Source organism: Orussus abietinus, unplaced genomic scaffold, assembly GCF_000612105.2.
Source record: "Orussus abietinus isolate OABI.00-Male unplaced genomic scaffold, Oabi_2.0 scaffold69, whole genome shotgun sequence".
NCBI lineage: Eukaryota > Metazoa > Arthropoda > Insecta > Hymenoptera > Orussidae > Orussus > Orussus abietinus.
The window spans coordinates 201,615-228,147 of record NW_019394275.1 but is presented as its reverse complement, the minus strand read 5'-3'; the positions used below and the strand labels follow the sequence as shown (position 1 = coordinate 228,147).

At 44.3% G+C, this 26,533-nt stretch overlaps 1 protein-coding gene across 6 annotated transcripts in view; it reads right to left on the bottom strand.

The window, feature by feature from the left end:
• The window catches only part of LOC105694863, a 246,339-nt gene that overhangs the window by 18,624 nt on the left and 201,182 nt on the right, over positions 1-26,533 (bottom strand). For 4 of the 6 annotated variants that reach the window (XM_012415957.1, XM_012415974.1, XM_012415994.1 and 1 more), the window contains exons 4-6: positions 19,417-19,587; positions 15,880-15,960; positions 11,914-12,099 (exon numbers count right to left, since the gene is read on the bottom strand). In XM_012415957.1, the coding sequence (XP_012271380.1) occupies positions 11,914-12,099; positions 15,880-15,960; positions 19,417-19,587 (438 nt within the window). The remainder of the gene's footprint in view (positions 1-11,913; positions 12,100-15,879; positions 15,961-19,416; positions 19,588-26,533) is intronic. The other 2 variants (XM_012415983.1, XM_012416004.1) reach the window with 1 other exon arrangement.

Genomic DNA, 26,533 nt, shown 5'->3' with positions numbered 1-26,533 from the left:
TGATTACGGTGCCACGTGTTTGTATTCATCCGATAGGTCGTTAAAATAATTACCCAATGTTAACATTCCATCCAGATAAATTCAAGAAAGATCCATCCATTTGGCAGTTTGAGTTTGGTATATGGACTAATATAAACGCTCTCTTTGTTGTTAAAGCGAAAATCTAATGTGAGTATTCCTTCCCGAGAGATTCAAGAACAATCCAATATACCGATTTCCAAGAAAGCGGATGGCAACAATGGTTCATTGAACAGATCGAATAATTCGATTAATATAATCGTCTTCTACATTGTTAAAGCAAAAATCGAATTCGAGTGTTCCTTCCCGAGAAATTAAAAACAAGAATTCACCGACTGATTTCCGCAAAAAGCGGATGGCAACAATGGTTCATTGAACAGATCGAATAATCCGATTAATATAATCGTCTTCTACATTGTTAAAGCAAAAATCGAATTCGAGTGTTCCTTCCCGAGAAATTAAAAACAAGAATTCACCGACTGATTTCCGCAAAAAGCGGATGGCAACAATGGTTCATTGAACAGATCGAATAATCCGTCACACACCACGTGGGCGAACAATCCCCAGACACCCGACGTCCACGAAATCCGAAACCGCCGAGTGATTTTCAAAAAAAAAGTCAAGAGGAGAACAATAGGTATGGTCTCGGATAGTGGAGTTTGATTGACAGGTCGGATAATCCGACCGGCACACACAGACAGGCAGACAGAAAGACGGACAGACAGACAAGGCAAACAAAGACACAGAAGAGAGAGAGAGAGAGAGAAAGAGACGGGTGGGATTAATGTGGAGGAAAGCTCGCACTCGGATATATCTCGAGCTTATCGCGATTTGCTGTGATAGCCGGTGAGCATTCCAGTCGAGAGTCGTACAGAGAGTACAGAGAGTACAGAGAGTACAGAGAGTACAAAGAGTACACAGAGAGTACAGTAGCGTAGACGGCACGCACATGGTGTGTCCTGTGTGTGTGTGTGTTTCGCGTCTCTGCGCAGACGTGTGGACGCAGACGATTTTCAGCATCCGCGCATGCGCGGCTGGTGTGGAGGTCGCGGGGCCTGGCATTCGTCAGGTGGACGTCGTCAAGGTCGCATATCCGTCCCGTCACCTTCCCTGCATGTGTGCGCGTGTCTGTGTGTCCCCGTCCTCAGCGTGTGTGGACATTTTCGTTCCGCGTTTCGTTTCGCGTTTCGTTTCGTTCCCTTCCAAGGTTGCACACACGTCTTCCCCCACTCTTTCTTCTCTCGTGTGTGTTATATAAACGGATATAAATGCCATATCCTTGTGAGTGTTAAGTGTGCGGCGCATCGCCGGATGTCACTTGTTACGGTAAGTAAGTGTGGTAAAAAAAAAAATATATATATATTACAGGTCAACGGTAAGTGTCGTTTTATCTGGATTATTTTGTGATCGTAGCATTCCAAGTAGCTGAAAGAAAGGTCAGTCCAAAAATCTACGTACAACATTGACAATAAGTTACGAGGCGTGCGTAGACAATGCGTGTGTTTAAGGTACTTAGTATGAGAATAATTTCCCAATTCCGTGGTCATTGTTTCATGTCATTTTTTCAGGTATCTACGTTATCGACAGCAGCCTCCACGCGCACCTCGTGCTCAGGCAAATGTAAGAGAACTAAAAAGGTCAATCGATATCATATGCTGAAAAATGTGAAAAACAAAAGAGTCAAGTTACACGGTTAGAGGAATGTGAGAGAGATAAATATTCAGATATATATATATAAACATATGCGTATATGTATATATATATATGGAGAGATATATATACACATGGTAGCGTTACACCACATGTACGCACGAGCGCTATTAGTGTGTGCGCACGCGTGGCGCGGGTACATATAAATGGTCAAAATGGCATGCGATTCTTTATTTGCGTACAAGCCCCTCCTCCTAGCTGCAAAAATAAACATCGAGTCACTGTTCTTCGCAGTATTAATAAATTAGTTAATCAGTACGAATGGTCAAAATCAACAGTAAGGAGAAAACGCTGCGGCGAGGGTACGAGGCGGGTACGTTCGCTAAAAACGGAAGGAATGAATAAATCAAGAGATCACGAGCGAATTTAAATAAGTAAATTAGGATAAACTTAAGAAATCGTAATTGTGAACTTTTCCGTGTTTTCTTTTTTTTTTTCCAGACATTTGGTCTTCTACCAGGATGATACTTTTTCCACGGTTTTCGGCAAGACAAGTCCCGCACCCCGCCCTCGAGAAGTCTTTAGCGCAAGCGTCAAAATGGCGGTATTATAAGCGGTTTAGCTGAAGAACTGTGTGCGTGCGCGCGCGCGCGAAAAGGAGCCTCTACGAGTACTCGAGTTTCCGTGGAGAAAGCGTCTGCATTAGCGTTTTCGGGCTAACGAACGAAGGAGGGTCGAACGTCCGGATAAACGAATGAATCTACCCGCGAGAAAGAGTCCGGAGGCTCCGAGACTTTTCGATGAGAGCCCCTGCTCGGTCGCGGAGTGGGGGAAGGCCGGGCGAGGAGTGGGGGAAGCCCTCACTACTCCCCACTCCTCCGCTTTTCCGCCGCCGCGCAGAGGCTCTCAGTCTTGGCCTCGTCGAACCTCTCGGAATCCTTCGGACAGCTTGGAAATAATCGGTTAAAACAGACTATGTGGAGAAAATAATTATAAACAATGACAAGGGAGAGTTGCAGAAAGGTCCGCACCGTCGCCTCGCTGAATATCGACGCGCTCTGTACGTGAAACTTAACCGTTGACGGAACCGCTCAATGTGCGCAGCTAAAAAGTTCGACACAACGACAGTTCGGAAGGTCAACGATATTAAACTCTACTCTGCATACACTACCGCATTCACTATAGACACGCAAGTGCGGGCGCGAGCGCGCACGCTCGCGCGCGCAGGTTTGCGGCACCAGGAGCGCGCGCTTTTCAAAAAGCGTCGACGTCAGGTTACACTGTGACAGTAAAGTTTCATTGACTTTTGAGCTTTTCGACAATACCTGATAGTAAAACGCTTATCGAAAAATCCGCGCACCCTGGCGAGCACACGATTAACGATTCGACGTCTCTCTGTTATCTCGTATTTGATTAATATTTCCCATTCTGCCAGAAATTCCAATATGGCGGCCGGAGGAGCGCTGGAAATTTCAGTCGATCTCACTTTTTATTTCGGAATTATCACCGAGAAACGACGAATCGCCGGACAGAGACAAATTGAAACTTGATCGTAATCGTATCGAGTCGTAAAATATGAACAGGCAGCAAGCAATTATATATCTGAGTGTGGTCGGTGGTTGTTTCGGGAAGAGTGTGCTTTGTCACTTCGGAAGAGGTTAGGAATAGACGGGAGTGACGGGAACGTTGCGCACTAGGCGGGGAAATTCTGCACTAATGTAGCTACCAACTATGGTGCCTTTGCTTCGGGGTTATGGCGTGTTTCAGATTCTTCCACGTGGTCGGAGGTTATGTGACGTTTCCCCCTTCGTCCCCACTCCTTTTCCAAGCGATTCGCTTGTTTCCCCTTTTCTAGAAACCCGGTAAAGAGTACCACTTTACACGGCAATTCGAGTCGACACAGAGGGACTACTTTCGCACGGAGTGGGGAGGTCGGCGGTGGCGGGAGATTTGAAATTCAAACCGCATTAAGGTACACATTACGGCGCCCGTTTTTGCGGGGGAAATTAAAATCCAATCTCCAATCGAGATCGGCATGAGCCCGACTCGCGGAAACGTTTGAGGCGTTCTCAGTTACTTTTTTAGGTTAGGTGATGTCCGCAAACCGAAGCGAAGGCACCGCAGCCCCTCGCGGAGTATGCTTCAGAGCGTGTATGCAGCAATCGGAAATACATATTACTTTTCTCGACTGAGGAGCGGCAGAAAAACAAGTTAAATAAAGGCGATAACGAGTCAGCTTCCAACGAATACACCGATGTAAATATCGAGCCGCGTGCGAAACCAAAAGAGAGGTCCGTGACAAATTGGAAACAGAAAACTAACGCTAAGGAGACACAAAGCACGACGTTCATATCTACGTACACGTTAATTACAGACTTTCGTGATGTGTAAAATGCAATAAACACAGTCTTGAACGCTGGTTGGTTTTTAGTTTCAGTTGCAATCTGTTTTATTTGAATCCATCATCAGAAAAAAAGGTGTCGCGTGACCCGAGCTTGACGCAAGTCAACGCGGTACATCGTCACAAGAGTAGTCTTTTGCGGTGGAATGGCTCATTATTATTAAGATTATAACTAACCATCGTTATCGTTACTGGGTAAGTCGTTAATTTAATCGATATTATAATCAATCGGTATATCGCAAAGTTAATGGTCGTTAGTCGAACGATCGAGCGTACCCAATGTCTCGGAGCGATCCCTCCGGTACTCGCAGTAATACCTAGGTAATTATATAGGTAATTACCGGAGCCCTTCCAGTCCAAGTCAGGACATGAGAGACCTCTTTTCGATCCGCCATCCTCGATCATCGAACATTTCGATCCTTCACATCTCGAAGAGCGTGCCTAAATCTCGAGAGCGCAAAAATGGAACGCCACGTGGTCGACCACGTGGCCGACCACGTGGTCGACCACGTGGCCTTACCTCTACGCTCCGACTCGGACCGAAGGACTCCGTTTAATATTCAATTAACGATATCACATTGTATAATATTCCTCTTTCTTTAGTTTCCTCCGCCCTATCTCCTTCGTGCCGATCCTCGACCACATCTCGAGTTAACTCGTCCTTTACAGCGGAACCTGAGTATAGTCTCCCTACAGTTTGCATGGTCAAGGAATGGGAGTATGGTCAGGGAAGGGTTAAGGATCGCGGAATTTTCGATACTGGACATCCCTTTCGTTCCTGCGAAAGAAGGAAAGAGTAAGGAAGGAAAGGATTAAGGGCCGCGAACAGTGCACGCTTCTGGCGAGAAGTGGAGGGGATACCCCCACCACGCGCTTTAAGGGGACACGGTAGTAATATCTGAAGCATCAATCGTTTGTGGATCTTCTCCGAAGTGGATGTGCCGAATCCTTTTAACATTTACCACGTGGACATGGGGCCTTAAGGAAGGCCCCAATACCCTTGGGACTTCTTTTATAAAGAAATTAAACCCATGGTTATAATGAAATTACACAGAAATTCAAATCTCATGGGTGTCGGTACATTGATTAGGGCCTCTATATTAAAGTGGTGAAGTTTCAAGCGATTCGATACGACTATCTCGGGGAAAAGCATTATTAACGAGACGTCTTAAGTACCACTTTCATATCCCCTTAAGTATAGTGGTGGGGGCATCCCCTCCAAGTATCACTTATGGCCTTCGTAAATACCTTGCGTATCAATAATCATAAAAAAGGCGTTAAGAACTGGACAATAAGATTGTAAAACATTTGACATGTTCTATTTCAGCAATTCGATTGGCCAGTTCTTTTTTTTTTTATCTTACGGTTATCGTTACCCAAGGGAAATGTTAAGGCCTTAGAAATCTGCACTGTACTTCCCTTGTATATCGAAAGTTATGTGCAAAATTTGGAAGAAATTTGGAAATCCGGGCATAACGATTTGTTAAATAATCGTAAGTACGTGTATGTACACCCAGAAGTTGGCTGCAGATATCGCGGAATGATTTTCTTTTTTAACCAATTTAAACTGTCAGAGCTGTCCGATAAAATGTATAACGCGCGAACGCGGGAAATTCAAATTCCTTAGACGACTCTACCGACCTCTCGATCCGTTATAGTACTCGTACATATAAAAAATCAATTTGTTACTTTGCCTAGTATGTACATTTGTCCGTGTGTGCGTGCGCACGTGCCAGCGTACGTGTATAATATTACGATGTATATGTACCGGGGTTACATGTACGGAGAAAAGAGATCAGTCATTTCTTATTTCCTAATTCTTGCATAATGTATCTTTTGTTTTAGATGTTTCGTTGCATCCGCGCATGTTATATGCCACGCGAAACAACGGAGGAATATTTAACTGAATGACTTAAATAATTAGAAAAAAAAAAAAATGAAAATCTTTATCGGGAGATATTTATAATCTGAAGACATGACACTCGTAAGTATATCTACGTTCAATAAGAAAAGGGTAATTTGCATGATAATTAAGAATAAATTCGTTGGACAGAAAAATATCTTTCTAGGAATTGTCAAAAGTGTTTCTTTAACGAAATGCAAAACGCGTAAACAAAAGAAAAAAAACATTGTCTCATGTAATGAATTTAATAGCCTAATTTGTGCTTTTTCCGGCACTTCCGCCTTGTTGAGCTTTCATCTATACATACCTCGATAATGTAACAACTTACGCAAACTCTGTATAAATAAACGGCACACTATATATGTATGTATATATCCCAGAAAAGAGTATAAAAATGGCGTTAAAAAATATCGTCTGGTCGTTATAACCGTGCAACTTCATTCATCTTATCATTCACACCGTCGTGATCAATTACACCAACCCTTTTCTCGGTACATGCACTGATGATAACGTAAATATACATGCGTACATAGTTCCATATACATATATGTATAGATTAAAATATACGATTACACGTAATAAATGAAGCGATGTACAATCGGAATAACGATAAAAAGGGGAAAAAACAATGATTAACGGCTCCTCGTTGTCCGCGGTGAGATGAAAAAAAAAAGAAAGAAAGAAGGTGTAAAAAATGTGACTTTTGTCAATTTTCTACGGAAAATATGTGAAAATTCTTCGGGCTCTCATTTTGGAGTTAAATGCGGAAATAAATGGGCAGGCTTTAAGGGGGTTCCTAGGTTGTGAAATGTATTTCAAAGTGACTTTGAAACAGTAAAGAGGTGTAGGAAATTGTTCCTATCCGGGCTTTGTGTGATTTTTTACGAAGAATTTGAGATGAAATACGTTTTGTGACTTTTCAAAATGGCGGACTTATGTTCATATTTATATCCGAAGGGTAGTAATTCCGGCTTGGTCTCATCAATTAACCTCACTTTGACTTTTACGCATTTCACAAGCTAACCCCCTTAAGTGGTGGGATATTCTGAAAGGAAAAGAGGTTTTCGGGAGATTCCGAAACGTTTTCGGTCCCCTCGACATTTTTCCTTAATGCGTGAAGCTGGTCACCTATGGGGCGATTCCATTTCTCAGCTGGAGGTTAACGCGGTAACCGTTTCCTTGGCAGGAAGGGCTCTAGGGAAAAGGCTTCTCGTGTGTTTCACCAAAGGGCGGGAAGTGATCGGAATGATAGATCGGGAAAGGGAAGAGAATTTCGTTGTCGGTGCGAAATCGAAATATCGTTGAGCTCCATTGTCGCGCTGCCCGCCGCGACGTCCGATCGTTAAAGCGCAGCCCTCTTCAGGCCACAACGGCGCCTTCACCATTCTCGCCAATTTTTCGCCGAAACCGGGCATCCTGGAGGAAATACCTTCCGACGAAAGTTGTTCCGCATGTTTTAAGGGATAACTTTTGTAGAAGGTGTTTTCTTCGTATCGCGCACTGGTAGGCGAGAAACTGGTGGTTTTGGGGAGAGGAGAGAACGCGTCCTTTGACGCGGCTGCACTCTGGCGGGAGTTTTCCAAAACTTTGAGGTACTTCTTTAACCGTGTCGATCACTCGAGGAAGCCTCCTTAATTTCCGCTATCCGGTGACCAGGAAGTAGTTAATAGTTATTTAGAGATCCGGAAGCTTTGGTGTGCGCTTCAAAATTGTAAAATCAGAAAAGGGGCTCAAAGTGGATAAAAAGAAACCAAAATTCAAATGGATATTGGAATGTAGAAAATAAATAGAAAAAGGTTTGATACCAGTTCTTACGAGGTGAGTCAAGAAGGAGAAATGGAGGCGGAAGTGAAATTCGAAAAGAATCATTATATTGTCATTTCGAGCTATGCTTTTCTTGCGAGCGTGGGGAGAAAAAAAAAAGGAGATAATCCGTGAATAGCCAATTAACGGACGAAGGTTAAGAAGGTGGAGGGGAAATTACGGGAAAAAGAGATTAAAAAGAAAAAAACGGTGGGATTTTCCTTTGCAGAAAGTAGGTCGATTAAAAGGTGCGGAAAAGGAGGAGCAAGGTGAAAATAAGAAAGTAGAAGGAAGAAAGAAGTTATTCTGTCCATCCGTACATCGGAGCTTCTCTTCCTCGCCGTGAGAGCGCTGCGAGTCCCGCGTCACCGGAGACGTCGTCGGACTATTAATTAATAAAATAACCCTAAACAACTTCAAAACCTAGATATCTAAGTCCTCTTATATGTAGATATCTAAATATATATTTATGCGTTTCTTAATAATTATGAGGGGCGAGGGCGAAGGAGCGCAGAGCCGCGACAATTCCGCGTCGCCTCTACCGAATCGATATCTCGAAACGGAAATAATATCGGAAAAATAACCGGTCGAAAGTATCCCTCCAAATGAACAAAAACATATTTTTGTTCCCTCGCCTGGCGAGGAATTTTTCCAATTTTTCTCCCCCTAGTCTACCGTTAGGAATACTTTTTAAACAAATCCTCGTTTTTCAAAATGGCGCCGCGTACACGCACCGCGTCGAGAAGGTTCGTCTTCACTCGTGAATTCCTACCATCGCGGTTCACTAACTGTAGATTAAAACAGAGTTTAACCGAAATTTCCATAGGCGGGAAATTTGAATTCGCAAAATTAAACCTTATATAACAAGCTTAACAACAATCGCCGAATAACCGAGCCGCCTCGTTATCGTGCAATATACCAGCCTCGAGAATAAAGTGCTATAACAAACATTTCTAGAGAATATTAACAACTTTAATACAGCGCTCCCAAACAGGGGATTTGGGTGGGAGGAATTCCCCAACACGTCAAGGCTGCGTGGATAAACATTTAAACTGCAAATGTAATTATTAAACATAGATAATAGCCCTCCGTTATTAACGCAAGAATTTACGTGAACTTTCCACCGGGAGAAGGTATCTCCACGGCATTTTGGAATAAGTCACGTGACCCCGGAAAAGAACATACCCGCCATTTTGGAATCGGCCACGTGACATCGAAGTGAACCGCCATATTGGAATCGATCACGTGGCGTAGACAGAAGTACCTGCGAGAACGCTCCTTCGAAAAACTCGGCAGAGTATCGCGCCAAGTACATAGAGTACATTTCCTTAGGTAAATTCCGCGCTTCTTCGCCTCGCCCGGTTTTAGTTGCCTTCCTCGACCGCTATTTGGAATCCATGACCGGTTGGGATACCGGGGACTCCGCGTATATCGTAACACTAGGTGCGTTATGATTAGGCATGTAAGGTAAGACAGGAAATTTCGTTTCTATTTTTTTTTCCTTTCCCTCCACTCGGTCCGCCATTACGCGCTCGGCCTGCCCTCTGGTAGGATTCTCTTCCAACAGTCGGTGGACCTCGGGTCTCCGAGATTCCTCAGGGCAGGTGCGCGTCCCTCCGTTCGTCCACCTCGAGGACGTGTCGAAAAATTCGAAAAGCCCGCCCGCGGGCAGAGCTTCCGCGGGCGTGGCGCGCCTATCGTTACAAAATTACTCTCGGCAGGGTATTTCTCCATTCCTCGGCAAGGCCGATCGTCTCCTGCACCTTCCGTCGACCGGACGTCTCTTCCGCGTTTTCCTTCCGGCTTTAGTTAGATTAGAAATTCTAGCTTATCTACGACCGTAAGTCGAGGGAAATGCGCGCGGCGGCCGCGACGGTGGCGCCATCTTGGGGGGCGCGCCTGCGAACGGAAATCGCCGGCTTAATGTATCGCGACGTTAAGTGAGACTTTGGGAACCGGAAATGCCGCCGAGAAGGGCCGCCACCCCTCCGGCCGCTTCGCGCATACACCTCGGACGCGCTGCGCGCCGGTGCCGCTAAAATGTCAGATTTCTCCCCCGATTTCCATCCGATTCCACCGGGGGTTGCGGATTCTGGTATATCAAGGGCCCAGGAAGTGCGCTCTGGTCCGGCGGGCTCGACACGGAGCGCCGTTCTCAAGTTAGCGACACCGTCCTCAGCGAACTATTCCTCGCGACTGCGCACGAACCGCGGAGAGGCTCGCGTCGCTCTCTCCTAACTGCCGAAACGGTCGCGCGTCTCTCCTAACCTCGAAAACGGGGCAAGCCTACCCGGGGAAACTCGCGGCCAACGTTAATTCCGCGCGGAAATCGATCGCAAACGTATCCGTAACCCTTGTGAAAAAACTATCTTACACGTACATTTGCATATTCAAGTTCGCCCGATTTCGGGGTATTTAACATTAGGCGTAACGATGGGGAGTTTCCCCGATTAAGGCGGTACTCTCGTTTTCGTTGCGAGGCCGGTGTACGGTTTTCTGCGGGAGTACGCCATTGGCCCATCCGACGACCAATGGCGTCCTCGGTGGGTCCAATATGGCGGCCTCGTCCGCGTTCTCGAGGCCTCGTTCGGGCCCTCGCGCGCACGCTCGCATTCAGCTTCCGTTGTAGCGCGACCGAGTCGCAACCGCCAATCGAACTCGCCCTTTCCGTTGGCGCCAGACGCGGCCTCCCGGCATGCGCGGAAGCCGCGCGTACAGGCCGCCAATCAGCGGCCGTTCGTTTCCGTTGTAGCCGGCGCACGAGGAGGTCGGACGAATGCGTCGTTTCCAAAAACTGTCCACGTTGGACGTACAAAGCCTCGAAATTCAAGTTTCAAGCCCAAAGTAACTTCAAAATATCTCCCGCGAGATTTTCCAATCTTTAAGGGGATGGCAAAGTGCCGCGGAGAGGTCTCGCCTATATGGAACTTTTTTCCGTACTGAGTGGGTCGTATCGCTTCAAACTTGACAATGTGAATATGGAAACCGTAAAGAAGGTTCTGACAGCTATACATTTTCAATTTTTTTTTTAAATTTGTTTACGGATGTTTTCAAATTTTTATTTGGTAAAACATGAAATTTCATGAGTTTCAACATCTTTAGGGCCTCCACATCCACGTTGGGAAGTTTGAAAAGACAAAGTGAATATGGAAGCTATAAAGAAGATTCTGACAGCTGCACAGTTTCAATTTTTTTGTTTTAATTTGTTTACGGATGTTTTCAAATTTTTATTTGGTAAAACATGAAATTTCATGAGTTTCAAGACCTACCTTAGGGCCTCCACATCCACGTTGGGAAGTTTGAAAAGACAAAGTGAATATGGAAGCTAATAGGAAGGTCCTGACCCTGGTGAAATTTCATTTTGTCTAAAAAAAATGTGAAAATACGTAAAAAAAAAAATGTCAAACATTGGACATGTTATGGGTGTCAGGACCTTCCTTATATCCTGCACATCGACATTGTCAAGTTTAAATCGATTCGATGCATCCAGCTCAGAGAAAAGTTTCACAAACGAAACCTCTTCGTCGGCCCTTTCCCACCGCCTTAAGGGACTCTACGCCCGAAGAAATCCCGAATTCCCCGATGACGATACGACATCGAAACCCCGCCTCATCATCGGGGACTCGTGAGATGCCTTCGGCGGCGCATTCCCGACTCGGAAGCCGGACCGGAAAGACCTACGGCTCCGTTTTGAGGTTAGTTCCAGAAGCAGCGGAGTCGTCGAACCCCCTCGACGCGGCTCGTCCCGCTCCCCATTAACCACTAGTCAATATACACAGACGCGCGCGTATACATGCGCGTCGTATGGGTCGGCATGTATAGGCGCAGGCTCGGCGTAAGGGTAGGTACATAAGTATAAGTAAATATGTATCTCCTAGTAGTAGGCATGGACGTAGACGAGGTTGTGTAGGGGATGGTGGTGGAGGTGCGGGTTGTGTATCGGGGTGCAGACGGAGGTGGTGACGGTGGTGGGCGAGGGGGACTGTATCGTGGAGACGGGCGAGACCTGATTGGGACCCGGGGGACCGGCCGGCACCTGGGGGTTCACCTGGTACACGGCGTTGGGCCCAGTCAGCGGGCACTGGGCCCCGGCGCCATGTTGGGCCCCGTGCTGTAGGTAGTTTGGTGGTAGACATACCTCGAGACGATCGGTTCGTGGCATCTTTTGCGGCATCGCCACCGTCTGCGGCACCACCCCGAGAGGACTGCCCACTCCCGTCGGGTCTGCCGGGCCCATTATGGCCGGCATTATCGGGCTGGGCGCGAAGTACGGGCTGTACGTGTTGCCCACCTGCGGCATCCCGGTCAGGTACGGATTGGTCGCCTGTGGAGAAGATACCCGGACAACATCCAGGCGGCCGACGTTAGACCCGACCCGAACGAAAGGTCCCCGATCACCCTCTCCCGGCTCGAACCCTTTCGCTCTCGCACGGACACACCGTCGGTATGCACCTGGGGGTTTAGACTCCTGGACCCGAAGATCCTGGTACCAGGTTACTTTTTATCTCTTTATCGCTACGAGCAACCAGGTCGTCAGGTTCGCTTATTGAGATACGGTGCAAAGTATAGGAACGTCTATTGGACGTCTTCTGAATGGAGATCTATTTTCGTGCTTAACCCCTTGACATGCAATGACGTCTAGGGGACGTCACTTATGTCATGGGTTATTATACACTTTGACGTCTCCGAGATGTCAAGAACTGCCTCCGGGGAAATTAATTAGCATTTCTTCGACGCTTCAAATTCTGGTTCATTTCCATGTCATGGGGTTAAGGTTATATGAAAGGGTCATTCTATGTATATGTGCCCATAATTATGAAAGTGGTCTAAGTCATATATTTTTTGTTTATTACATTGAATTAATTTCCTTTGAAATAATATGGCGTGAAATAACTGATAAACTCATTTTTTTTTTAATTTTGACTTAGACCACTTTCATAATTATGGGCACATATGTAAAACTTTTCTACAAAATGGGCCCTCCGAATCATTTGAAACTTCAACGCGTGGTCATGACCGCCCTAAGGAAGGACCTGATGCTCGTGAAATTTCATGTTTTTCGAAAAATGTGAAAAACATCTGAGAGATTTTTTATTAATTGAAATTTTATGGGGGCCAGGACCTTCCTTATCGCCTTCATGTTCACGTTGTGAGGTTTGACACGATTCGGTACACGCAGTTTGGGAAAAAAGTCCCATTAACGAGGATATTTTCGGCGGTACCAAAATGGCGGCGCAAGATGGACGCGGGTCTCCGAGAACTCCACTTAGAAGTCGTCCAGAGCTCTGGAACTCCTCGGAACACGGGAGGGAAGTTTTTCCCCGGTCCACGAAACCATGGCCGCGGATTCATTTGACTCCCTCTAAGTTTCATCGCGATCTGAATTTTCCGGCCATGGAAAATGTCGGGCACGGTAAGTTCCCGGGAGGGTGGAAAGTTTCAACTTATCGCGGGCAGTCTGACTTAAATTTCGTATATCTTGAGCTCTGCCTTTGCTGGCTGGCTCGTCGACGGTGGTAATTGCGATTCCTCCGGGACTGGTGCATACTGGCGGCGCCATTTTTAGATTCACACTCCCAGCCAACTTCACATCCTTCCGAGTCACTCTTTCGCTCGCCCTTTTTCTCCCCTCTCTCGGCGATATATACGCGCCCTCCTTTTTGCCCCTCTTCCTGAGACTTTCTCGTGTTAAGCGGCCTTATCGAGTGCAAGTTCCCGGACGAAGCGGTTTGCAGCAACGCGCACAAGGCGGGCTCCCGAAAGCAGCGGTAAAAAATATCTTGGCAAAGCGGAAACACGATCTCCAGAGGTTCTTTTGGGGCTCGTGTCTGCCGGAGACGGGCCTGCTACCGTCTTTTCGAAGCTGCCCTTGCGAATCTCGCCAAAGCTTCGGGAGAGCTTCTGATAAGAGACCCTGAACAGTGGTTACAGAATTAAAGGTGCTAACTGACAAGCTACCGAGTTTAAACGTTAAGATCCAAAGATCTGGACTGGAATTATTTTCAATTAAAATACAAAGATCTCGACAAGAATTATTTTCAATTAAAATATAAAGATCTCGACAAAAATGATTTTCAATTAAAGTCCAAAGATCTCGACAAGAATGATTTTCAATTAAAGTCCAAAAATCTCGACAAGAATGATTTTCAATTAAAGTCCAAAAATCTCGACAAGAATTATTTTCAATTAAAATTCAAAGATCTTCGCAAGAATTATTTTCAATTAAAATTCAACGATCTTGGCAAGAATTAAATTTGAAGTAAAGTCCAAAGATCTCGACAAGAATTATTTTCAATTAAAATTCAACGATCTTGGCAAGAATTAAATTTGAAGTAAAGTCCAAAGATCTCGACAAGAATTATTTTCAATTAAAATTCAACGACCTTGGCAAGAATTAAATTTGAATTAAAGTCCAAAGATCTCAAAAGAATCATTTTCAATTAAAATCCAAAGATCACAACAGAAATTATTTTGAAAGCATGATCGATCGAAATTTGAACACCTTCTTTAGTTCTGTCGTTATGTCTAGCTTGCATTAGTAATTTTGAAAGACTTCGATGTGATAAGAACACGTTCCTCAGATAACTCAAATTAAAGGGATGAATTTGTGATTTCTTATCATTTCACTTCCTTTTTTTTTTTTTTTTCAATAATCTGGCTGACCAGGGAAAAGAGTCCCTTTTTTCAGAGTCAAGGTGCAGTGCAATGGTTTTGACATAAAATATCCAAGTTTCTGTAAATACGTAATTTACTGATATTTAGACAAGATAATATAGACCAATGCCGTTGATATCGATAAAAGGGATATACAGAGTTATCATTTAATCGGCCGAAAATGGGATGATTAAGTGACGCTTATTTTACTTTCTTGTGCACGTAGATAAACCTATAATCGATGTCACTTCCCAATTCGATAAGAATTCGGTGTTTAAATTACGTGATAGGACAAAAGATTCCGAGTCGAAATGACGCACTGCACCTGACATGTCAAAGCTCTCCCGAGAATTCCAACACGAATACTTACGGACCTTTGAAGAAAAAAGCTGCCGCTAACTACAACTACAGACATCGAATCGTGCGTTTCTTTAATCTTTTCCTCGACTAATTTCCTTATTCTCGCGGATACATAGTGGGCGATAAAAAGTATTCAAGTGACGCCACAGAAATAAAATAAATAAAAGAAGAAGAAAAAAGAACCATAAGTTAAACACAATTGCAAAGTGCGAAGGTATCGATAAATTGATGTGCAAGTCCGTTGCAAGTGGTTCACGAGGCGTGACAAAGGATGCACAAAACTGTTGACAATTTTCAATTACTTCGAGGTGGTCCTTTCAAGGGCCCTTTTGTGTAAAAATTTCAACCGAGAAGAAGGAAACATGTAGCAGGTGCTACGCACTATAGCGCGAGCTAATTCGACATAGCATGCGCGACAGATCACGGGACTACGGTGCGTCAATGTATTTTGAGAGAATCTCAAAAGAAAAAAAAAGAATCTCAAAAAAAAAAGAAAAAGAAAAATAACATCTCAAAATGCATCCCAACTACCGGGAGAAAGCTCCAAGAGAGTTGGCGATAATTAAAATTGCGTGGACATTACGCGTACCAAGTGTAACGAGGTTAAAGGGACGTGGAAAGAGTTCCAGATCGAAGCGCGAGGAGAACCACTGAGAAAGGGAGGGGATAGAAGCGCGCTGATTGGTCCCCCACTCCGCGGCACAGTGCCCCTCATCGCGCTCCGGTTCCTCTCCAAATAACCACAGAAATAGCCGAAAAGAAATTGCTCTAACGTGATATTCTACGAACTTAATCGCTTTTTAAATATCCCATTATGTTCCTTAAAGTGAGTAAATAACCCCGATGGCCATTAAAATTGAAACACTGAGTTCGCCGAACTAGAGAAAATGCTTCGTCGCGTAACGAATGAACAGGAGTGTTTCGTTGAATTTCTTGTGTTTCATAAATATGAAATATTTCTTGGCGTTGCTATTTTTAAGGCCATCGGCGTATTAAGTTGGCTTTAAGTACGTGTCGCCTGTTCTCTTAGGAGCTGCCTCCGTCGACGAAACTAAAAATTAGTCAAAAGCCAACCAAAACCAGGAGTTACCATAAAGGCGTGGGTAGCAAGAAGTTGCTGCTGGATTTGCTGTTGAAGGTGATGCTGTGGTGGCGGAGGTGGCGGGGCCTCCTGTTCACCAATGACGCGATTGGAGAACACACCAACAATCAACCACAACCACGAGCGCCACAGCGGCAAACATAGGGGACAGACAGGCAGTCGTACGTGTATAGTAATAAAGGGTCACGTGGCACGAATTATATTAACACTGCCATTATTATTTCTCTTTACTTTAGATGGAATCCTCCATAGGTGGGCGGACGTCGATTCGGAAACGTCGCTAAGGGCGACATCTTCGTTTTCGAAACGCTGCCAGTGGTTTCCAACCTAACCTAACCTAACCTAACCTAATCGTTGCACCAGAGAATGACTTCGCTCCACCTTCTAGGAATGTTATAGCTAGCGAAATGAATGAACCGTGGCGATTTCTAACGAGAATAATCGAGGGCGCGGATGGATATTGAACGTTATCCAGTTTAATATCAGTTTCCAATAATTATTCCACACACGCCGTCGATCATCGTTCCTATGAGAAACGCCCGACTCGAGTCTCTAGTTCTAGGGTTTGGAACTAGATGGCGCGAAGTCATCGCTCTGGCACAAATTATCCTCATTGTTGTAGGCAACTTTTACATTTATTAATAACTTCCGAAAATCCAGATTATTTTCACTTTTGCTGGTTTTTAGGTTATGTGACCTGTTTATTTCCTGATTTTTCAGATTTCTCGCGGCGAATTTGAAGTAAAATGTAGGCAGAGTTGTTTGAACATCTTTTGGAGGGAATTTTCAATTTGAATTCGGCTTTTACAATGCTTTAAGGCTGTTTCTTTACCCACTGGCAACTCTCACCGGCAATATGGCGACGTTTGCGAATCGCGCGTGTGCGTGTCGCGCGTGCACGTGCTTGCTCGTGCGTGCGTCAGATCCCACACTGTGAATGCACGAATTGGATGACGTACGAGCACTCGTGGGAACCCCTGGAAATGCGACAATTACTGCAATTGTTAAACCTTGGCTTTGCGCCCTCGGCAATTAAAACCTCTTGACTGCAGTCTTTTGTTTTTAGAAATAATCGTAATTACAGTGATACCAGGTATCCGATTTTTAAGGATAACTTTTCTTGTTAAGTCTCCCAAAAATTAGCCTTTATGATACCCAATCGTTAAGGGGGTTGGAAAGTGACTTCAGAGGAAATTTATTTCCCATTATTTTTCCCGATTGGTGGACGATATTGTTTGACATTTTTTATACGTTCATACTTAGACGAGAGAAATGATATATCTTGATTAACGAAATATTAATGTGAAAAATCCGAAATACCGAATTATCCGCGATTACGAGGTAACCGTTTGAAAAAGTTGCATGAAATGTTAAATTGAATAAAAATTACGTTACTTAAATTTAATAAAAATTAAATTACTTAGACGAGAGAAGTGATATATCTTGATTACCGAAATATTAATGTGAAAAATCCGAAATATCGGATTATCCGCGATTACGAGGCAGCCGTTTGAAAAAGTTGCATGAAATGTTAAATTTAATAAAAATTACGAGTGATCGGGCCGAGTTGAGTGTATCCGAGGAGAAATAATTGGCGGTGGGGTTCTTTCAAATGAGTGAATAAATTAATAGTGATTGTAAGGATAACAATCGGATGTGGGGATTCATTCTTTCTTTTTAGCACGGATACGCAAAGTGGCTCGTCTTAGGATACTTTTCCGTCGACATTATCGAAGTTGACTGGAGGACAAAGGAAAATGTCGGTCGGCGATGTCAATGGGGGAATTTCGAGGGGTTGAATTCGGGCGAAACGATCGAAATGAAAAGCGGCACATCCCTTCGCCGCCACCCCAACAACGTTATGACGAGTCGAGATCATTGTTTTCGTCCTCCCCATTTCGCTCGGCACTGGAACTGCCGTAAGAACAATACCAGTATCATCTGCAAAGGACTCTCGTGTGACAAAGCCATTGAAAACTTAATGACAACATTGAGAACTTCCGCCGAGGCCGGGGCGCCTCATAAAACCCTCGAAATTCGATGGGAATGAAATTAAATCCGAGGAATGAATTTAAGAACCCTTAAATAGAAATGTTCATAAAACCCTCGAAATTCGATGGCAATGAAATTAAACCCGAGGAATGAATTTAAGAGAAATGTTCATAAAACCCTCGAAATTCGATGGGAATAAAATTAAACCCAAGGAATGAATTTAAGAACCCTTAAATAGAAATGTTCATAAAACCCTCGAAATTCGATGGGAATAAAATTAAACCCAAGGAATGAATTTAAGAACCCTTAAATAGAAATGTTTATAAAACCCTCGAAATTCGGTGGGAATAAAATTAAACCCGAGGAATGAATTTAAGAACCCTTAAATAGAAATGTTCATAAAACCCACGAAATTCGATAGGAATGAAATTAAACCCGAGGAATGTATTGAATGTATGAATTAATTTCATTCTACGTTTAGAGAGGCAATTACTTTTAATTTGAATTTTCCTGGGAATATTTTCAAGGTTAGCGAATTAATTTTCTAATCGTTATATATTATCAATCTGCTGAGATAAAATTGTCAAACCCGCGGGGAATGAAATATTGTTTAAGTTTATCTTAATCGTCCTGGATTTATTTATCGGTGGAGCTAGTGACGGGATTTCGAATTTCTCTCCAGAGGGTTTTCCAGGGGTGCTCGTTAGTTTTCGAAAAATGTCCACCGAAATTCTCTCGGTGGAGCAATCATGTATTACGTACTGAAGGTGATAGCTGGAGCGACACTGACCAAAAAAAAAAACATGCGGCGTGCTATTTTCCGTCCAGGGCTCTAACGCATCTCGACGGTGCAACGAGTCAATGGAAAACATTCGACAATTAATTAAACAACCTAATGACATCAAACTCATACCACCCGAATATAAAACAAACACCGGGGAGACGATAAGAAAAAGAAAAAGGCTAAAATGAACTTCGGTAGTTCTTGCAAAAAAAGAAAAAAAAATAAAAAAGAGAAAACCCATTACCACAGATTGCACGATTAATTCCGTAATTACTAATTTTCCACCGGTCATTAAAAATAATATATACAAATAGTCGAAATATTCCTTGCATGGCAAAAATTTCTCATTCTCGAATGGAAATCAATTCTCGCTAGTTTCTATCAATCGAGTTTGATAATGGCGGTCCTAATCAGTTATCATTAATCGTTATCAAATTGTGAAAAAATTGAGGAAAGCGATGGGAATTCCCAGACCGCGAAATATGTGTTTTGAATTTTGGAATTTATTGTTTAATGGTTGTTCGTCAATGGAGGACTCGTCGCACCGTCGTCGACGATCTACGCAATGGTAACTACCGAGATTATCATATAGTAACAAAGGGTGAGCGTCGAGACGTTTATAGTGGAGGTCGAAGTCGTCTCGATCCGTGTGGAGTGTAGAAGGACGCGAAAGTTAAAGAGATCAGTGCAATAATATAATGTAATAATAATGTGATATTAAATAAGCAGGGTCTAGGGAGAGGACGCACCACTGTGGGCACCTGGCCCGGGACGAGGGGTTGTCCAGGGGTGAGTCCCATTTGCTGCATCAGGGCGTTCTTCAGGGCCAAATGATTGCGCCCATTTATCAGGAGCTGGTCCTTCAGATGTTGCGGTGGATGGAAGTACTTGCAGGGCGGCTTTTCGCGGTTACATCGTCCCTGGAAATAAAATAAGGAAATGTTAAAAAGGCACCCTCTCATCCGAAGAGATGTCGGAGGGCGGTCGACACGTGCGTTCCAACAAGGAAGATACTTAAGGTGCCCCCCTCCGATTTTGTTCATTTTTAAATATGTTATAGAGAATTAAAATCTAAGGGACCCGTGTTTTTTTTTATCGCCGGATAAACACTTTTAGGGGGTGAAATCAGGCTTCAAGGTTGGCCGTGCAAGGGGGTGAGTTGGCTGTTTCATTTAGAAGCACTCGACCGATTTTCATGAAACAGCCGTCAAAATGTAGGGAATGAAGAATTATGAAACATGCATTTGGAATTTTTCGAAAGAATTCATTTTTAAAGGGTGTTTTTTTTTTTATCGGCGGATAAACACTTTTAGGGGGTGAAATCAGGCTTCAAGGTTGGCCGTGCAAGGGGGTAAGTTGACTGTTTCATATACAAGCACTCGACCGATTTTCATGAAACAACCGTCAAAATGTAGGGAATGAAGAATTATGAGACATGCATTTGGAATTCTTCGAAAGAATTCATTTTTAAGGGGTGAGCCACCGCTTTGAATATTTCTTTAACCATTTCTTCAAATGAAACTTGGTTAATTTATAGACCAGAACAATACAAAAAAAAGTTCCAGCTGGATGTAAGGGATCGTTTCAAAGTTTTCAATGTGAAGGCTGTGAGATAGGTCATGGCCCTGGTGAAATTTCATTTTTCATATAAAATTTATTTACTCATCATGGACTGGAGCCAAGATGGCGTGGTCCGTTTCCGACGTTTTACCCTTCTTGGAGGGTTGGAATAAAAAATTAAGAGTTTTTGGATCAAGCTCGAAGAAATGAAACATTACCATGAGCCTTCAAAAAGGATACAGATGAATTTTAATATATCGACCTGGATTAAATTTCTCATCGGCTTAATGGGAGAATCTTTAATCTTATCGTGAACAACGATTCCCAGCGGATAGGCATCCGTAACTTGAAGGGTCTTATTTTTCTCCGTGTACTGAGTCCGCCCCAGAGGCAATAATGCACCTCTCCGGTAGGTAATGAGTTCGAAGCGAGCATTGCAGGTCCCGGCAACAATCACGTCCCAGAGTAAAGACCCAGTTTCCTGAGGGATCACTCCGAGCTGAACTCCGGAGAACTCTGTTCCCATCTCGTTCTGCCATCTCAAAGACACCGCGGCCCAAAAGGGGACCGAGAGAGGCTCTCGCTTTGACATTTGCAATAACAATCCCCGGCAGAAGTGGTTCATAATGGGAGTAATATCGAAGTAAGATCTAAGGGAGGTGCAACAACGAGGAGGGGTTAAGGGGATCAGCTCTTTGGCTCTTCCTAGGTAAGGCGGCGCACCTAAGAGCTCTTCCTCGGTATTGGGTGCTACTAATTAGACCTTAACAATATTAGTTCAGTTAAGATATCTGTGTATGGAGGTCGGAGGAAATCCTCTGCGATTTCGGCTAATAGCTGCCCACTTAAGCGGACGAAGTCCTGAACATGTCCGGATTAGCCGTGTTTCGAAGTTGCACAATGTCGACAAAGCTCGGTCGCTTTCCTCTGTCGGCGACTCTGATGAACGTTTACGTCACTCAATTTCGTTGAGTGGTCAGCGAGAGCATCTGAATGTTGCTGAGATTTCATGACAGCAACTCTGATGAACGTTTACCTGTCTAAGTTTCATGGAATGGTCAGCGAGGGCATTTCGACGTTGCTGAGATTTCATGAAAGCGACTCTGATGAACGTTTACCTTCCTAATTTTCATGGAATGGTCAGCGAGGGCATTTGGACGTTGCTGAGATTTCATGACAGCGACTCTGATGAACGTTTACTTGTCTAAGTTTCATGGAATGGTCAGCGAGGGCATTTCGACGTTGCTGAGATTTCATGACAGCGACTCTGATGCACGTTTACCTGTCTAAGTTTCATGGAATAGTCAGCGAGAGCATCTGGACGTTGCTGAGATTTCATGACGGCGACTTTGATGAACGGTTTACATGACTAACTTTCATGGAATGGTCAGCGAGGGCATTTTGACGTTGCTGAGATTTCATGACAGCAACTCTGATGAACGTTTACCTGTCTAAGTTTCATTGATTGATCAGCGAGGGTATTTCTACGTTGCTGAGATTTCATGACAGCAACTCTGATGAACGTTTACCTGTCTAAGTTTCATTAATTGGTCAGCGAGGGCATTTCGACGTTCCTGAGATTTCATGAGGGCGAATTTGATGAACTTTAGTGGTCAGCGAGGGTATATGGACGTTGCTGAGATTTTATGACGAGAGATGCAACAATCCGACGAGCTCGTCTTCCTGACCTGGAGGATGCGGTTAAAGACAAAGGTTTAGTAAAGAGTTCCGGCGAGCGGGAAAGGCGGACGGCAGGATAAATCAGCCGTGCAAAACGCCTCGGAGGCGAACAAAAAGCGTTTTCATTCCCGAGGGAAGAAGGCGAGGGAGCTGCCGCGATGGCGGCATTGTTTCGGCTTTCCGGCATCACAAAGCCCGCCCGAGACCGACTCAATTACTGTGGCTGAACGACACGATAATTGGGATCAAGATTGATCGTCTTCCTCCGGGTGGTGAGGTCGCTTTCTTGAAGTTTCTGGCAAGGGAAACCCGTGTTCCAAGAGGAGGGGTCCAAGAATCGACCAAGAAGTCCAGGATGAAGGAAAGAGTTTAAGGTGATATGAAAAAATAAGCCCATATATGTATACATATCTGAGAAGTGAAATCGTTAAAAGTACTCCCCGAATTGGGTGTACCGATTTGTATGAAATTTCACTATGTGAAATCCATGAAATATGAATTTCTTCCCCTGCGAAACCCATTCCAAGATGTGGTGCAGGATCGGTGTTGGGACCGGAAGGGGTTCCTTTCATCTCGAAAGCTCGCGTCTCGAAGAGCAGCCAGGAGCGATCGATTGTTTGGTCAAGGAAGAGGGTTTCGCCCGCGCAAAGTAAATAAGTATCTCGGCTGAGCGAATTGGAGCTTTCGGCCGAGTATATATATCGAAGGAGGCATCCTTTTTCGGAGGTCCGAGATAAGACCTCGATATCTCCCCCGGGCCAGGAAGCCCATCCCTGGACTATTCCCTTCGTCTCGTTCCTGGACTCCTCGTCGTCTTTGGCAGATGATGATATCCATGATAAATAAATAAATTTCCGATGAAAAATGATATTTTATGAGTCTCAGGGCCTCCATATTCACGTGGTAGAATTTCAAACGAATCGGTACCCCCAATTCGGAAAATACTTTCCCCAGCGATTTGACTTCTCAGATGTATAGTTACAATTATTAATATTGACTTCTCAGATATATAGTTACAATTATTAATATTGATTTTTCAGATATATAGTTACAATTATTAATATTGACTTCTCAGATATATTGTTACAATTATTAATATTGACTTTTCAGATATATAGTTACAATTATTAATATTGACTTTTCAGATATATTGTTACAATTATTAATATTGACTTTTCAGATATATACCTACACTTATTAATATTGCCTCCCCAGATACATACCTACAATAATTAATATTTTCTTCCCAGATATGTACCTACAATTATTAATATCGCCTCCCCAGATACATACCTACAATTATTAATATTGCCTCCCCATATATATACCTGTAATTATTAATATCGCCTCCCCAGATATATACCCACAATTATTAATATTGCCTTCCCAGATACAGGTTGACTCTTTCCTACCGCCTTAATCTAGAGGACCTCTCTTCCCTTCGAACTTAGCAGATGATGGAGTCTTTGGAGTGCACGCCACTTGTCTTTGGCAGATGCCATGCGGTCTCTTGATTTAAGGGTGGCTTTTTCCCTCAACATTTAGTGGTGATGCGAGTCCATGGTCTGGCGGTAAGAGGGCGGTTGATTGGGGGTGCGACACCGAGGGCGAGGGTCCTATTCTTTCGAGTTTGGATTTTAGACTAGCGGGCAGAGCGACGGGGGTGGAGGGCCACTTGACTCCGCAGAAAGTGGGGAGTGAGAGTCGAAAAGGAAAAAGAAGGGTGCCAAAGAGGCTTAATCGCGAGCAAAGACGCGTTTGACGGTTCCACCGAGTAGACTCAATGGAACCTCCCAGCAGAGCCCTGACGATCCGGATCAGTGATATCCGTTTAACGAATAGACGATATTGGATCTTCGTAATCCGGACGTCCTGGGGCATCGGTTTCGAGAGATGGATGGCTAAAAATATACCGCCACTTCTAAAACCACTCAAATGTGCATCTATCACTATACGCGTCACATTCGATCCTTGTACTAGGGAAAGAAGGGTGTACATTTTACAACCACACATTGATGTTTATGATTGTTTAACTCAAGAACGTTAAGGTGATATGAAAGGGCCATTCTGTATACCAAAACGTCGAAATATTTGTAAAATATTCCTCCAAACAAGGTGCACCCAATTATTTGAGCCTTAAGGAACAACGCGATGCTCATGACATTTCATTTTTCACGGAAAAAAAAAAAGAAAAAAATGAAAAATGTGATTTTGCTTCTAGTCTAGGCTAAATGAAACGAACATTTTCTATGAAAAATGAAATTTCACGAGCATTACGCTCTTCCTTAGAGCCTCCATAATCACGTGATGAGGTTTTACATTATTTGGCGCATCCAGTTTGCAGAGATGATTTATTAATATTTTGCCGTTTATGTATATAGAACGACCATTTCATATCACCTTAATTATTCTTCTCAACAAAGTCATTGTTTCTTGCAATGATGTTTAATTCAGGCAATTAATCTTTCGCTCAGGGTGCAAGTATAAGCTTCCCTCCAAATCGTTAACCTAAAATAAATCAAATTTAGAGGTTAGTATTTCGTATCGCGGGGATAAATTGTATCCCGGAGTTATTCCGAATGTCGGGTAAGTTGTTTGAAATTCTAAATGTTTCTTGCGTGGTCTTTGATGTCTTTATCGGAGGCCCGATGCCTGGAGAAGTTTCCGTGGGCGGGCTCGGGAACGTCATATTTTCCGGGTTGTTCGTCCTTTCCGTCTTTTTCGCCTTTCTCACCTCCTCGAGGCCACGACGAGGAAGATATAGACGACGAACACGATCCCTTGGATCCCGGGGTAACCCCGTTTTATGGCCCTCCACCTCATCTCTCACTTTCGCGCCGCCGCCATTTCCGCGTCTGTGGCGCCATCTAGTGTCTCGTTACCTCGTCCCTCCACGGGGAGGCTTCGCACCAAGATTACTGGGATCTGCGCTTGCATTTGCATATCGATTTTGCACCTAATCGCGTCGCCCCGCGTCAAGAGGTATGCAATTTGCTTTAATTTCGACCGAGCGACGATACGTCCTAGGGTGGTGTGCGAGCGACGCGCCATCTTGCTGCCGGAAGAGGTGCGAAAAGAAAATCTCGGCCGGAAGGGAGAAGGTAGAGAAAATGCCGGAGGAAGGGGCGTGAAGAGAAAATCCAGGGAGGAAGGGACGTTAAATACAAAATATCGGAAGATAATGAGTTAAAGACAAGGTATCGAAGAGAGAGGCGTGATGATAATGTTGAAGGAAGATTTCGTATCGTCTTCATAAATTAGATTAAAAAAAAACGTATTAATTCCAGAATTCATACTATAAGGGGAATGAATTTTGTTATCGCGGGAAAAGCAAGGTCTGGTGGTTCGGAACTATTCCTTGGATGGTCCTATGAGATGTATGCAAATAGGCAAGCGCAAATCCGCTTCCTTGCGCGCGTCTTCACTATATTTCTTTTATAAATTAAATTCAAAAAAATATATATTAAATCCTGAATTCATACTATAAGGGAAATCAATTTTGTTATCGCGGGAAAAGCAAGGTCTGGTGGTTCGGAACTATTCCTTGGATGGTCCTATGAGATGTGCGCAAATCCGTTTCCTTCCGCGCGTCTTCACTATATTTCTTTTATAAATTAAATTCAAAAAAATATATATTAAATCCTGAATTCATACTATTAGTGAAATCAATTTTGTTATCACGGGAAAAGCAAGGTCTGGTGTTTCGGAACTACTCCTTGGATGGTCCTATGAGACGTACGCAAATAGGCAAGCGGAGATCCGCTTCCTTCCGCGCGTCTTCCCCGAGGAAGGCGCGTTCGGTTCTCTCGGAAACGTCGCCATTGTCTACGCTCCCATTCTGCACTTCCGGCTGGCGATATTTCGGCCTTGCCTGGTGCGAATCAGCCGTGCGAATTTCGACGTAGACGAGCAGCAGGTGTCGGCAGCACCTGGAGGCGCGTATCTAAGTCGCGCCATATTGTTCCTGTTCATTCGGCCGAGTACGCCGCAAAATCTTCCACGCGGTGCCATAACTCTAATTCGTGGACCGAAATACCGAATATCGAGATTTCAGCAGGGAGGAAAAGCGATCATAAAGGGTCATGCGACATGTTTCGGCGGAACGGTTAAGAAAGAAACTCAGGAGAAAGGACGTTTCTCCAAGATGTCATTCCGCGTCAGCCGAAACCCCTTTTCCGGCATCCTGATATGAAATCTTCTTCCAGGGAATTTTTTCCTCGTCTGCATTCCGCCATAATGCAATTCCGGAACAGGCGTTGGCGCAGGTCAGGAGGCTGATTAAAGACGTTCCCAAGAAGGTAATACCGGAGCATCTCGCCGCGTTAGGAAGGACGCGCGTCCACCTTTGATGTTCCCGGAGGTTCGGGCGGGCCTAATAGAAGGGCGGAAATCCCAAGGAAAGATCCCGTGTGCTTTCCCGTGTTATTTTATTTCCGCTTGCTCCCCAGGACCCGGGAGGTTCCCTCTGCGCGGACTTTCGCGGAATTCCCTAGGGCTTTGAGTCGCCATCTTGGCGCCTCCACCCCTACCGGGCGTTACCGTCCTCTCTTTGACGCCTAATTCGTTAAATTGTTATTCTTTGAGAGCCTGCGAAACCCTCTCGAGTGCTCCTAGAGACGACGTCGG